This window comes from Brassica oleracea, chromosome C6 (assembly GCF_000695525.1).
Source record: "Brassica oleracea var. oleracea cultivar TO1000 chromosome C6, BOL, whole genome shotgun sequence".
NCBI lineage: Eukaryota > Viridiplantae > Streptophyta > Magnoliopsida > Brassicales > Brassicaceae > Brassica > Brassica oleracea.
This window is the reverse complement of record NC_027753.1, coordinates 25,148,852-25,159,496: the sequence shown is the minus strand read 5'-3', so window position 1 is coordinate 25,159,496 and position 10,645 is coordinate 25,148,852. Positions and strand designations below refer to the sequence as shown.

The window sequence follows — 10,645 nt, the reverse complement described above, 5'->3', positions numbered from 1 at the left end:
TTCAGTCTTTTCAACTGATATTTGACTATTTACTACCACAAGCAAAGTCATCTAATAAGGAGTACTAAACATCAAAATCTAATATGGACACCTATCTTTTTTAATTAATAATATTCCAAACCTATGAAATAGTTTAGATTAATTTTCAAGAGGAGTTATAGTTTAGGGATAAACTCTCTATTCCGGTAAAAAATGTAACACTATTATAATTACAATGAAATGAAATATCTTTTTTTTTAAAGGCTTTCATTAGTTTAAATGCATGAGAATAAAAATACAGACAGAGCCCAAATGCGTACAGTTTTTAGATATTAAATATGTGATTCTAAATTTAAATTTATATCCATATATCATGTTTAATAAAAATTTGAAATTTGCTTCATAAAATCTGAACTAAATTTTGTATGAAAAGAAAAATATATGATGTGGAAGAACGTTGATTGTATACATTTCATTTTCTAATATCTCATTTTAGTAGTATTACTAAAAACATGTATATGCTTTAATCAAAAGTTCAAAAATAAATATGTATATGCTTTAATCAAAAGTTCAAAAATAAATATGTATATGCTTTAATCAAAAGTTCAAAAATAAATATGTATATGCTTTAATCAAAAGTTCAAAAATAAATATGTATATGCTTTAATTGTCAGGGACGGATGAATGTTGAGTGAGGGTGGGGCATGTGCCCATTAGTTGAAGTGTTAATGATTTTTTTGTCAGCGGTTTTACAGACTGATATAGTAAACAAGACAGATAACTCCGTATCCAGATAAAAAACAAAAGATGGTTGCTTCTTTGCACTGCGTGCAAAACTGTCCGTCCTTAAATTATGCGTCCTAGGTATATGAATGATCTATGAGTTGTTGAAGCTTCTCTTCGAAAACATTATGTCTTCCAAATAAAAGGCTGGTCATTCTTCTAGTTCCGAAACCATCTTCACCAACTGGGAACAATCTGTTGCAAATGTCACATTAAACTTTCTAAGATTCTTCATACATTCTATTACCTAAATGAAAGCTTCTACCTTCGTGTGTAGTGGCAATTGACTCGCTCTTGTATTCCTTGTTCCATTAAACCATCAAAACCTTTCAGCGTACTATACCACCCTTATCCTGAAAAGATTTCCTGATTTTTCCATGAGCCGTCAGTAAAACATCATCTACCTGAGATAGTCGGTACCGTCGCATCTATTGGGAATCTAGCTTGGGTTACTTCATGTACAAACGCAATATGTGCTTCGGTCCAAAGTAACGACTTTGTTTCTGCTAACACGAGAGTATCTCTAGGATCAATATCCAAATTACTGAAAACTTTATTATTTCTTCTTTTCCATATATACCATAAGATCCATGCAAATTGATGGTCTTCGATCTCCGGAGAGATCCTCCTAAATAAATAATTCCTATTGACAAAGAGAAATTGAGTGGGAAATGTGTATGGGTTCGATAATTTTTTTGATAGTGCCCAGAACTGAACCGCCGGTGGACACTAAAAAAACATGATTGATAGACTCCTCAGATGCTCCACGTGCACAAATTGTGTCCCCTTGCATTCATCTCGCCTTCAAATTTTTCTTAACCGCTGTACATCATGATATCAGTTGCCATAAAAAGTGTTTCAACTTTGGTGGACAACGAACTTTCTAGCAGAGAGCCTTCAACGGAGTGACCGAAGGACCATACTCTGGTAGTGTTCTTTCTCTATCCGAGTACACTCTTCCTACTTAGATACCCAGTTTAACCTTGTGTCTCCCATTGATTGAAAAATGCCATCCATCCCGATCAACTGTCTGTAATCGACTTAAATGTATACTTTCAATGATTTCCGCATCTTGCGGGTCTACCAGAGTCTGAATGCTTGAATGTTCCATGTCCTTGATGTTCCATAAATAAGAAAATTCACCGTAAGGTCCGGATAAATATTGTGTTGATTTTTATTTTCTGGTCTCAGAAGGGTGGATGGAAGCCAGAGATCATTCAATACTAAAATAGATGATCATGTTCTTACCTTTTTGATTAGTACTTTGCTAACCAGAGATCTAGCAGAGATAATACCACGGAGCCGTAGGACGACGAATACGATCTAATTTGTTCCAGGGTTAAGCATTCCTGAAATACCTTTCTTTAAACACACAAGAGAATAATGTGTTCGGTTTCTCTATCAATCTCCAGAGCTGTTTCCCAAGCATAATTGTATTAAAATCTATGAAATCTTTAAAACTTCATTTTCTTTCATCCTTAGGGATACACAGTTTATCCCATGATTTTCAGTGCATGCTTCTAGTATTACCTTTGGGATCCACCAAAATTGTGCCACTGTACTTGTTAGCTTCTTCATTACTATTTTCGGTAAACGAAAACAGGACATTACATGGTTTGGCAGTGCTGTGACCACTGATTTGATAATCACTTTCTTTCCTTCTTGAGTAAAAAACTTAAAAGTATTAATGACTTGTTAAAGTGATTTTTTTATGAAATATTAAATTTATTGTTCATTGTAGAGAAAAAATAGTTATTTACAAATAGAAAATAAAAAAAATTGATTTATGATTCCAATCTTTACTCAATGCGAGCCAGAAACCATCTCTGCATCAACCCCTCTAGCCCTTTCACTCATAGTACATTAGTTGAAGTGATTTAACATATTAAGATGGGTGACCGTGAATAAATAAATTGATTATTGTTGACGATGACCGTTTCTGTAAATAAATTTACAAATTTAGGGAATAGTGAGAGGCGGCTTAGATAATCATAGGAACATGCAGATAAATGCTAACAACTGATCAGGGGCGACAGCTTCGGGCCCAAAGGTCCAAATTGTTTTTTTCTTACAATTTGTTTAATAAATTTTAATAAAAAAAGGATATAAATATATTTTAAGGATCCTTTCGCTTTACAACCATAACACAACTAATAGCGAAATAAATTCAGCAACCTACTGATCAACTCCTAAAATACATGAGGACTTATCCAAGTAAAGACTCGTTCAAATAAAGACTTGCTTAAAAAGCTTAATCTCTGTGGAAGCACTGTGGCCTAGTGGTTAAAGTTTAAAGGTTTCTACATCTAGGTCTGGGGTTCAAATCTAAGACTATGCAATTTCTTGTAGATTGCCTATTATAGGAGGTTCATGTTTCAATTCCCGGAGAAAGCGATTTATTAAACAATTATGCAGACTATGGAAGAAAGACTTACAAGGGATCTTCAACATGGTGCAAGTAAAATCCGGCCAGGCGTAGGTCTTCGTAGGACGGCTCAGGTGATGCAGTTAGGCGTAGATCCTCATAACGCAGGTAGTATTGTCGGTTGTCGAATCTTCTATCTAATCTTTCTCATAATTGTAATATCATAATAAATCAGCGTTAAAAAAAAAGCTTATTCTTCACCTGCTTCAAAAATAAGTCAAATGTGCATTTACTGGTGAATATCTATATGGTGAATATCTATATATATATATAAATATGTTTGCTTCTCTCCTATGCTGCCACCTAGGATGCCACGTCAGAAAGTCATGCTTTCTGGAACTGACACGTGTTCAAATAAGTAAAACTTTGCGTTTCATTTAATCGAGTTATGTTTCGTTTGTTCACATGTTAATGGGCTTCTAAACATTTAATTGGTCCAACGGAGAGAGGTTGTCTTCCCCGATGGTGTGACCAAAAATTAAGGCTCGTGTCCTCTTCGATCTACACCAGCTATGGAGGAGATATGATGAATTGAGTGAATCAAATCAACGTGAAAAACCTCTGTGCCAAGCTTTAATTGTGTCTTTTCGTCTTCTGTTGTAATCTTCCGAAGCGTTACGTAACAACCTTCATAAATGCTTCCATGATTTCTCATTCATTGTATCTCGTTTTATCCCTTTTTCCTAGCAATGAATCTCCACCTATAAAAAGGTAAAGGTTCATCTCTTGAAAATCATCCTCACAAATCCAATAGCATTCGATATTTTCTCATTATAATAGTTAACTCCTCTGTTCGACTTGCTGATCTGAATTATGGGTTGTTCTTCCACCTTAGAGGTGAGGATGCTCAGTTTCTGGGAAATTGACATGCTTTCTATTGATTCTAAGATATTTTGTTTTTAAAACATATCTTAGTATTGAAATAATTTGTCTTTACGAAGAAGGTTGTATAATCTCAAAAAAAAATTGAAAAATTGTATCCTAATGAGGGACTCTTTGATAACAACAAAGTGTATTTACAAAGTCAAAAATAGAAGGACATACATATCCCTCAGTTATGTCATCGATATGGTAAATGTGCTGAAGGAACCATGACAGAGGAAGATGTTGTCTTGAGAGAAAGTTCAAACAAAAAATATGGCATGAAAAAGTAAAAAAGTTTCCCGTTTCCTAAATTTGAGGAACATGTCCTCATGAACCAAAATGGTCATCAGAGGAGTTAAAAGTTTTTTTCTGGTTTCTTAATCTGAGATCTATTTGTTTTAGTTTTTGGAACTGTAGAATGCTATATTTTATGTGGAAGGGGGAAAATAAATACTATGGAACTAAAGTAACTATAAATGTGTGGGAGCCAAAGATACAGCAGCAGTACGAGTTCACCTTCTTGCAGATATGACTTCTCACTGACTTATTTAGAAAGTATTTTAACAGCATAGAAGCTGGTTGGCAAGTACACTCAGTTAACTTCTAGGAAGCGTGAATTTGATTTTCATTATCTTTTTGTATAATGATTTGTGTGTTTTATTACAGATTAGCCGGATTTATATGGTGACAAACTGACAACAATACAAATGCTCTTTACTTACTGGACTGTAGGTTCTTTAGAAAAAAAAAATTTATGTTAATGGTTTTAAAAATTTGAAGCTTCTTAAAATAAATATAGTATTATTTGTATAAACTTTATATTTTTACTATGTCAAATTGAAATAGAAATAATAAGAATATTTCTATTATTACATTTTCTTAATTATTTTTGTTAATATTGTATTATTTAACGATAGAGAATAGTGAAAGTTGTTGTGATTTTAATTCAAATCAAAAATATTTATTAACAATAACAATACGATCTCAGAATTATTTCCATTATTATTTTTTTATAATATTATTTTCAATACATAATACTTTTAAATGTTTCATAAGTTAATATAAACTCATGTAAAATAATTTTTATAATAACTTCCCGCCCGTAGGACGGGCCGATCCTAGTATTTCATATGTTCATGATACACTAGTGTAATATTCGAGAATTACATATGTATACAAGTGGAAAGATAATATCATGTATAAATTTATATATTCTTAAATTTTGTAAAAAAGAAATAAATAAAAGATAAGATAAGATAAGATTATCATATATAATTTTTGTTATTATTATAAGATCGTAGACTAAGTATATATTGTCTTGCAAATCTAAAATTAAAATGATATTAAAAGAAGTAATGTTAGCTCTCATTAAGGTAAGCACATTTTTTTTATTTCCAAAAGAATTGGAGTTACATATCTTTTCTATTTCCATTCGAGAATTCTTATGAGTTTCCACGTCTCTTTAAGACCCCAAAAAATGGACTATGTATTATTATTTTTCTCTATTATATATGACTTCTCGATTCCGTTTACGATATCTTTTCTACTGATTTTAAAAAAATTGTCTTATACAACTAGAAGTCTAGAATAATTTAATTTTTAACTAAACGTTAGAAGTGCTGTTGATACAATTTTTATATATTTCAAGAATTAGTTTTTGTTAAAATCCTCTTATTAAATCGATATTTATAAGATAACATATTTAATCCCGTATAAGCATGTTAGACAAGACCTAAAAATGTACTATACCATATTTTTAGGATTGAATCTCATTTGAAACAAAATTACAATTACAGCTATATGGGAAATATGATTTTGAAATTTAATCCAATTAATTAATATGATAGTTTGGTAACAGACGATCCAAATATTAGTCGAAAAATATTTCGAAACTCATGATAGTTAATATGAGAGACCTTTCGGGGACTCGATGCAGTATGAAAACTATTATTTTGAGAAAATGTCCATGTTTCAGTATAAAAAAAAAGACTTTTAATTGCAAAAAAAAAAAAAAAAAAAAAAAATTATCATCGACACTGTAAACCGATTAGTAGGGATGTGCATTGTCATGGGTAAAATAAGCCAACCCGGCCCGAACCCGAGTTAAACCCGCCCAAAAAATATCCTAAACTAAAACTTTTAGAATTTTAGGGTTACTCGCGGGTACCCGAATCTTTTTTGTCAATAATCTTAGGTTTTTTTTTTTTTTGCTTATTAATTAAACTTAACCTGTTAGCTTTATATAAAAAAATTTTGGGTTTGTTAACAATCTTTTTGTTTGTTAATATGGGTTATTTGAACTAAACCATGTAAATCTTTTTTTCTTAATATGCCGTACTCTGCATTAGAAGCTGCGAAAAGGATCATCATATGATCAGATATTTTCCTGAACCTTAAAGAAACCAAATTAAAGTAACCCCAAGTGTTTCAAAAAAAAAAAAGTAACCCCAAGTTTGTTTAACACGTGTTTCCAGTGAGAGATGAAAGCTGAATCATCACAACATAAACTAAAACCCCATTTCAATTGACAACAGTTAAAGAGGAAAACAAACATCCACGCACTTCCTAAGATTAATCAAAAAAAAAAAATCAAACAAAAATTAAGAAAAATAAAAATAGAGCGAAAAGATATGGTTCAATTCCAAGAAACGTGGAAACAGTAACGACAGAACATCCAATCCAAGATTCTTGGTGAATCCACTTCTCCGAACAAAAGATAAGACAGTAAGTGAAACGTCATCGTTTAAATTAACAATACATGTTTTAAAAAAAGCCCACAGGGTATCCGAAACCCAATAGAGTAAAACCAGATCGGGTAATTTATAAACCAAGATCCTTCTAAAATAAACCCGCGAAATTTGGAAACTGAACATACGGGTTTTGGGTTTTAAATTTTAATAGGGCTTATGGTTTTTTTTTACCCATTATTAACATCCCTACCGATTAGTAACGAAAAGTATACCCATTAATTCTGTTCAGCCATTTTACTACCTAATATATCATAATATCAACGAGGAAAAGGATTTGATTAGCCAACGTGTGTTAGCTACCACGTCATGAAGAAACAAGACACTCTCAAATTTTATTTTGCTTAAGACACTCTCAAATTTTGTTATAGACATTTATATCATTTTAAATCGCGTTTAACATCAATTAATATTATACTTAACAACACTCTACAAAAAAATAATATGAAGGTACATGAGGTCCTTTATCCATAGTTTCTTCTTTTTGATAACGTTTCAAGGTCCATAGTCACCATCTCCGATCAAGTTGCATATATCCGAACATTCCACTAAGCTACACACACACACACAAGAATCATCAGCTCCTATAGGTTAAAGATTCATGCTGAACAACAACGTTAGGAATGTAATTTACCAGTAATTACGGCTACGAAACCCTTGTTTGAACACCACTAATGGCCTTTTCCATCAGAAACAGTCATAAGAGAGAAAAGATTAGTAACCAAAAGTGAATGAAAAGAAAGAGAGAGAGGGGAACCTTCTGATATTGAGCGGTCCTTCTCCGTCTCCACCGCGAATGCAAGTGTTGACGCATTTAACAGTGCATTTCTCTGCGTTCTTGGATTTGGGTCGTTGTATCCTCTGTTTCTTGCAGTCTTCACCTGATAGCGTCTGCGGTACGTTTGATAGCGTTTCACCGTCTTGCGGCGGAGGAGGAAGCTCTGCGTAAGCTGTAGACACAGAAGTCATCATAACCACCGCCGCTGCTACGACCCCAATAGCCCCCGTGGATATACGAACCGCCGCCGATCTAGTCACCAAGCGGCTCTGACACTGAGATCTACTTCGACTGTTCGAGAAACTCGTGCGATGGATAGGAGATGGAGAGTGTATTATCATTACTTAACTAGTGTGTTTGGTCCTTTTGTTTTGTAAAATTTTTCTCTCTTTCTCATCAGAATCTCTTTGTCTTGTTTTCTCCAGAAAGATTAAAGCTAGTGGTTCTCGTTGAAGACTCTATCTTGTTTATACACGTGTCAACATCTGGTGGCTTGGAATTCAGATACTGCCTAAACTCCACGAGTGTCAGAATCTTTATACCGTGGTAATAAGATTCGATGATTGTAATAATCTCGGGGACTTATATATATATAGATAAATACAGGGCCGGCTTAAACTCTTCGTAGGCCCTGAGGCAAAAATAAAATTTTGTCCCGTAAAGCAAAAAAATATGGTTTATTGCAAGAAACTAAGGCAATGATGTTTATCAAAACAAGCAAAACAAATGTGTAACACCTTATTATGCTCACTGAAATAACTAATCTCATATTCTAAAGCCAACAGAAACTAATGGCATAGCCAAAACAAATCATTTGACTGAGAAACGTTATTCATACGATCAGACCCGAATTAATCAGCACTTAAGCTTGTCACAGATCTATTTGAAGCACCTTTTGTGTGATAAAATAAAAAATTCAATAAAAGGAAATATAACACTCAGGAATAGGAATCTGAAAGTCCAAAAGAAAAAAGCAAAGCTGAGAAAGATCGGTAAATATAAGTTGAATTGTATCTAAGAAACAAAAACATATTAAGAAATACAGAACACGTTATCAAATGCATTCACAAACACTTGTGATTCTATAAGGCCTACTCTAATGGGTTTTCCTCCTGACTTTCTTAACGTCCAATGATCTTTGATGAAAACATGTTAACAAATAACCAAATTAATTTCTTATGAACGTGTACAAAACAAGGAAACATAACTTTAGAGCCTAAAACTGAGGAATTACAAAAACTTACTCAAAACCGCTACCCATTTTCAGTCGGCCATGTGTAGACTTGAACACATCTAAATGATAATCTTTGAAACCTAAAAATTTAACGCTATAAAAACAAAAAAACTTTTATGGGCCCTTTTGTCCATGGCACTGGGCGGTCGCCCTGCTTGGCCCCACAACTTGAGCCGGCTCTGGATAAATAGATAAAAACCATCATAGCAATTAACCATGCACGTATGTATATAAATCACGCACACATAGTAATTAACCATGGATTGTTCTTATATAGAAGCACAATCACGTACAAATTCATTTTTTAAAAAAATAGTAATTAACCATTTAGGTATCATGGATAGAAATCAATGAAAACATGGTATGTATTGTCTCGCTTCAAAAGCAGAACATATCAATTATACACAGCACAAAGCTGGAATACAAAGGAGAGGGGAGTTTTCAAACGCATAAGATCTCATCTTTTATTTCTAATAGAAGCAATGAAAAAACGTTTTCCAGGGAAATAACTTGAAGCAAAAGACTGTTGTAGAATCTCTTTCCTTTTTTAACGGTAGAGACTCTCTGATTTAAGATTCTCAGCAATCTCAGTCTCCCATCGATCTCCATTCTCAAGAAGCTTTTCCTTGTCATAGAGAAGTTCCTATGAAAAGGGGAAACATACAAAACGTTCAATATTGTGTGACACGAAACTACTATTTTCTAGACATGTAATGAACCTGACCTCGTGTGTCTCGGTTGCGAATTCAAAGTTAGGTCCTTCGACAATTGCATCAACGGGGCAAGCTTCTTGGCAGAAACCACAGTAAATGCATTTCGTCATGTCGATGTCGTACCTGTAGAGCTCTAGATCATTACTACACATGAAAATGGTTGAAAACAAAGGATTTAGCTAGTAAATTGCAAGCAAAGGGATATGTGACCTAGTGGTTCTACGGCTACCATCTTCCCGCTCCTCTGCTTCTATTGTGATTGCTTGAGCTGGACATACCTGATGAAATACATACACAAAGTATCCCTCTCAATATCACAATCCAACGAAAGAAATTATTCCATAGCCTTGTAAGATACTATATGATCTATTGAGCAGATAATTTTCATCAAGTATGAGGCAATTCATCAGAATGCTAGCGACTTTAACAGGAAATATTACACTAATACTCAAATGGTTCTCCTAATAACCAGGATAAATTTCCATAAGCATCAGCCTGTGATCTGGAGCTATGGCGTATATCAGCAGAACCGGGATTGCGAAGCAGAGAGTTAACAATCTTTGTTAAATCAATGCAAAGGTACTCATCCCCTTGAGATGCCTTACAAGAGCTATTAATACAAAAGAACATCAAATTAAGACTCACAGCTTCACAGAGTTTGCAGGCAATGCAGCGTTCTTCCCCGGTAGGATAACGACGAAGAGCATGTTCACCACGGAAGCGAGGGCTCAGTGGACCCTTCTCAAATGGATAATTGATCTGGAATACACACACAAGAAATAGGAGCTTCAGAATCAATACAGAGTTTCTTTCGATTTGAAAGACGGGGAAAGTAACTCACAGTAACTTTGGGATCAAAGAAGTACTTGAGGGTCAGGGACAAACCACGGACCATTTCAGTGAGAAACAGTGTGTTTATGCTCCGTTCAAAGACTGCCAAAAAAGAAGAAGCAAAACATAAAGTAAAGTATGAGAAAAGAAAGAGTCTGAGATCATATGTAATAGCTTTTACCAGTATTCCAGTCCTTGGAGATTTCCTTGGCAAGTTGCTCCTCTTCTTCATCATCTGAACCAATTTACAGAGGCAAACACATAGCGGTCAAAACCACAATGAAACCCCCC

At 33.9% G+C, this 10,645-nt stretch overlaps 2 protein-coding genes across 2 annotated transcripts in view; both read right to left on the bottom strand.

The window, feature by feature from the left end:
- Positions 1-7,110: 7,110 nt before the first annotated feature.
- Positions 7,111-8,030, bottom strand: LOC106298637. Its single transcript, XM_013734773.1, has 3 exons — positions 7,556-8,030; positions 7,433-7,477; positions 7,111-7,351 (listed from the first exon to the last, which is right to left on the bottom strand). Exons 1-3 carry the CDS (start codon positions 7,915-7,917, stop codon positions 7,294-7,296), a joined length of 465 nt encoding a protein of 154 aa, XP_013590227.1. The 5' UTR covers positions 7,918-8,030; the 3' UTR covers positions 7,111-7,293.
- A 1,127-nt stretch (positions 8,031-9,157) lies between these two features.
- The window catches only part of LOC106298409 (NADH dehydrogenase [ubiquinone] iron-sulfur protein 8-A, mitochondrial-like), a 2,737-nt gene continuing 1,249 nt past the window's right edge, over positions 9,158-10,645 (bottom strand). Inside the window, exons 3-8 of the mRNA XM_013734526.1 lie at positions 10,536-10,589; positions 10,365-10,456; positions 10,169-10,282; positions 9,734-9,801; positions 9,535-9,646; positions 9,158-9,453 (exon numbers count right to left, since the gene is read on the bottom strand). Of these exons, the coding sequence (XP_013589980.1) occupies positions 9,358-9,453; positions 9,535-9,646; positions 9,734-9,801; positions 10,169-10,282; positions 10,365-10,456; positions 10,536-10,589 (536 nt within the window). The 3' untranslated portion in view covers positions 9,158-9,357. The remainder of the gene's footprint in view (positions 9,454-9,534; positions 9,647-9,733; positions 9,802-10,168; positions 10,283-10,364; positions 10,457-10,535; positions 10,590-10,645) is intronic.